This window comes from Lactuca serriola, chromosome 5 (genome assembly GCF_051521515.1).
Source record: "Lactuca serriola cultivar US96UC23 chromosome 5, Lser_US96UC23_V15, whole genome shotgun sequence".
Taxonomy (NCBI): domain Eukaryota; kingdom Viridiplantae; phylum Streptophyta; class Magnoliopsida; order Asterales; family Asteraceae; genus Lactuca; species Lactuca serriola.
The window spans coordinates 8,218,495-8,223,058 of NC_136412.1; the positions used below are offsets into that span (position 1 = coordinate 8,218,495).

The window sequence follows — 4,564 nt, forward strand, 5'->3', positions numbered from 1 at the left end:
AAGATGGGATAAAGTAGCCTTTTACCCCAAGCATCGACTTAGGGTTATGTGTTAGAACCCAATTATTAATTGGGTGTTATTTTGATATTGACAGATTCGAGAATCTGTCAGCCAACAGTCACAGCTTTATCCGCGGGACTTCAGCAATGTGAGGTGAGTCTCCTCGCTGTTTGTATGGGTCTAAGGCACCAATGCCAGCCCATTTAGTTTATGTATGATAGGAAGACCCGGGGGTTATCCCTAGGCATTATGCATGAAAGAATAGAAGACGGCTCCTGGCACACAGTATGTTATTATGTATAGTAGGAAGACCCGGGGGTTAGCCCTAAACAATATGTATGAAAGACCAAGAGGTAGCACCTAGCGCACTGTATGCTATTATGTATGAAAGACCAGGAGGTAGCTCCTGGCGCACTGTATGCTATTATGTATGAAAGACCAGGAGGTGGCTCCTGGCACACTATATGCTGATTAGCTAAGTAGAGTAGTATGTATGCTAGTTGTCTTTATGATGTTTGCATGGAAGACTAGGAGGTGACTCTTGGCACTTGTTTGTGAGACTGAGGGGGTGGCTCCCGACTTGGCAAGAAAGGCCACATGGCGGCCCGTGGCATAATGGTAAGACTATGTTTGGCACATAGCATCTTTACTGATTATGATATATGTATGGCTCATGGTTATATATGACAGTATGCAAGTATGTGTTTATATATGCTAGACAGTATCCGGTTGAAAGAGACCGAAAGGGTAGGCCAACACCCAAATATGCTAGACAGTATGTTGATATGTATGGTATGTGGTATATGGGGAACTCACTAAGCTTCGTGCTTACGATTTTCAATTTTGGTTTCATGTACTTCGTTTTCAAAAGAAAGAAGCAGGCTCAATCACAATGCATCACATCATGTTTTCTGCACATGAGATCTTTGGAATTACACTCTGATATTTTTTTGATGATAGAATGAAAAAACAGTTTTCATGCTGGTATTATTTATGACATTGATTATGATTTATTTTAAAAATGATTTTACAATTATTATGATATTTAAGGGAAGAATATGTATGTGACATTTATTTGTTCTGAACAAATAAGATAATTACATGTGAAAAATAATAAAATCTAAAAATATATGAAAATGCCATTTGTCCAAATCAAAGAGAGAATGACATGTGACAAAAACTATTTCATTTATTAGGGAGGATTTCACATGAAGAGGTAAAAATTACAATTTCCCCAAAACAAACGCTTATCTTATTACTGCAAACAAATATTGATACCATTATACGAAGACCGAGCAAGGTTGTGTCATGACAAAACTGTTGCCCAATTTGCCCATGTTTATTGAAAAGAAAAACATAACTCAGTTCACTACTAGCACCCACAACCCTTGGGGTAAAAAAGTCTAATCCTTTCTATAACATAGGAGTATATCTAAGTAAAATGAATACTCATCCATTCTTATTATCTACAACATCAACAGCTACTACCATCTCACCTTGCTGTTCTGCAACCATGGATGTAAATAAACAACCAATATCAACACTACAAGACAACCTCGTGAATTTCCACTTCCGTCCTTCGTTTTTCACTGCTTCGCCTTTTCAATTTAAACCAAAAATTAGAAAAAAAAATCAGAACCGATAGATAAAATCCATGTTTGACTTTTCTGGTCAATATGAAACAAAGAATTGATATAAATTTTCACAAATATATATACCTGGACAAAAATATCCCAGACTCTAACCTTATCACATTATAGTGGTGCAGAATTACCATCAAGATTTCTGATGATTCCTTTTTGTTTTTCTTATAAAAGATCTAAATAATCAACTTGTTGAAATATTGTTTGAATATAAACCCCCAAAGGCTCTAACCTTATCACAATGTCATGGTGCAGAATTCAGACTTGTAATATCAAGATTTCTGGTTCTACCATGTTCCCGTTTTTTTTTAAGTCAAATTTTCTTCTACAAGATCTATACTATTATTTTTTAAGCATACTAATTGTTTCTTTATTTCGACATCCTATGAGTATAGGATGCTTAGGGTTATTATTCAAGATTTGAATTTTGATAAATTCTTGTTTTTTGTACGTTACGCAAACCAAAACAGATTTCAGATGAGCAGTTGAGGTTTTGTTTTCAGGTGTTATAAGTTATGCAGAAAGACTCTGTATTTAACTTGAATACAAGATAACAAGAACAATCGAAATGGAGCACTAAAACTGTTGGTTGGTTGTTATGAAATTTCAAGATGAAGACATAATAATTAAAAGGGTACCTGAGAATACAAGAAAGTTCCAAGGATAGCGATTGCAGCTCCAAGAGCATTGACTGGTTGCACGGGTGTATGGAAAATGATAATAGAAGAAACAATGACAGATATACGCTTCATTGTGTTCCCAACACTAAACGTCAAAGGAGAGATTTCATCAAGTGACATGTATGAAACCTGATTGTACAAATGATAGAAGATACTCTGTGCAGCCACCCACCTATCGTATCAATAAGAACAAATGTTTTTTAGCCATTCATTCAACAATAAGTCAATAACAACAACCATGACAATGACATGAAAGAATATATATATATTCACATAATATAGTTACCAAATGAAATTGGGTCCAATTTCAGAGATGGCATTCTGCCATCCAGCAGCCCACATTTTAGGACCCTCAACAGCAATTGCAAATGGTGTAAGAATCAAAAGTGATAGCAAAGATAAACAAGCATAATAGTTCATCCCACTAACAGATTTCCCCTTCATGCCTCTTTTGGAAAATATGTTCCTAAACACAAACGCCAAATTCGAAATCATGGCACCCATAAACCCTAAAAATCAACAATCAACAATAAACAATCAACAAGAAATTAGAAGCTAGAACCCAATTTGTAAGCCTAATTGGTTTAAAGGTGATTGATTTACCAGTCATGTTGAAATTGAGTTCAGTTAGGGCAGAAAGGCCACAACCACCGATGATTGGTATAAGAGACAAGTAAACTGGCAAAGGGAATGTTTCTCCCAATATGAACCTTGACACCAACACACTAAAAGCAGGCTCACCGCTCTTGATTATGTGTGTGAATGAAACAGCAACTTTAGACATGCTAACAGTTGCTGCAACATGACCAATTGTATGTGCTAATGCAACCTGAAAAACAATGTCCAAATCAGTTTCTGAATAATTAAAAACCCTAACAGGACAATAACTTGCTTACAGGGAATAAGGATTTCCAGAAGTCGAGATCGGTGTTGGGTGCTTCAGCGACTTTTGTAGCCCAAGAGATCAACATGATGGCTGATCCAGCAGCAAGAGACAACGTTGAAGTCAACCATGGGTATGGAAAAGCATTCAGAACCTTCTTATTATAAATGTTAAAAATCACATTCAAAAACCACCATGTTGCAAAATAAACACCGATCTTAACCCTCCTTGCTGCTTCGATTTTGTCACCAACTACTTCCGCATCAGATCGATCAGCTTCATATGCGTTACACGCGACACTAGATTTTGGACTCTGACCAGCATATAATAGCGTTCGTAACGATCTAAAAGTTTGAATTGAGGAAACATGTAGTGGTTTTGAATTTGAGACGATGGAAATTTTGCTAGCTTTGGGATTTGAAAGAGGCGGTAAAACCGAGAATTGTTCCGGATGATTTCTTCGGTGATCAATAATTTTAGAACTGAATACTGGAATCGTTACATTGGATTGCTTCAAAGAGAAGATCATATTGAATGTGCCACAAAAATCTATAAACTTAAAATTAGAAACGAACGAAAGATATTATTAAACCCTTGATCTTTGATTCCGTAGTTTGGTGTGTTGTAGACTGTAGGACGAAAGATTTTAATGGTGTGTTGGTGTATCCAATCGAGCAAAACGATCACGTGTGCTCTTGAAAGAGTTTTGGTTCTTCTTTCTATGTTCGCACTTTTCCTACTTGAACCAATTTGATTTGGACTAAATAATGCGTATCTTTCACTATTTCTCATATTTCTTTATAATTAAATAATTTTGGTCAACAATTTATAGAATGGCATATAAATTAAGATTTATAAAAACAATATTATCACTAGATCATATAATTTTTTTAATGGATTTAATTTTATATTAATGAATCACATTTGATATATATATATATATATATATATATATATATATATATATATATATATTATTAAAACATATATTAAAACTAATATGAATATACTTGGCAAATTAGTTGAAGTTATAAAAATTATCATCAACCATGAGAAAGGAATAACTCTAATTCTTTAGCAAGTTGTTTCAAACTTCAATTATTATGAAAGGAGCTAACGGGTGGCTCTTCAATTGGTGTGGGGGCTGGTGAGACCTCTCAAGTGCATATTCCAAAGTATGTCCTTTCACCAACAGAGGAGGAAACCCTTCACCTAACTCAAAGGTTCACCAACTTTCTACTTTGAGGGAAAGGTGCACAAAACAAACCACAAAGGTCATTCAAAATGCCCCAAAATGTCTTTGAATACAAACATGGTAAAAAAAAAAAAAACCTTGATCGATGTCAAAAGGATGTCAC

The 4,564-nt window shown here is 35.1% G+C and overlaps 1 protein-coding gene across 1 annotated transcript; it reads right to left on the reverse strand.

Moving 5' to 3' along the window:
* Positions 1–1,169: 1,169 nt before the first annotated feature.
* LOC145051933 (glucose-6-phosphate/phosphate translocator 1, chloroplastic-like) lies at positions 1,170–3,956 on the reverse strand. The gene is made up of 5 exons (XM_078999761.1): positions 3,220–3,956; positions 2,927–3,152; positions 2,610–2,832; positions 2,282–2,495; positions 1,170–1,598 (listed from the first exon to the last, which is right to left on the reverse strand). Exons 1-5 carry the CDS (start codon positions 3,733–3,735, stop codon positions 1,587–1,589), a joined length of 1,191 nt encoding a protein of 396 aa, XP_078855887.1. The 5' UTR covers positions 3,736–3,956; the 3' UTR covers positions 1,170–1,586.
* Positions 3,957–4,564: the final 608 nt, after the last annotated feature.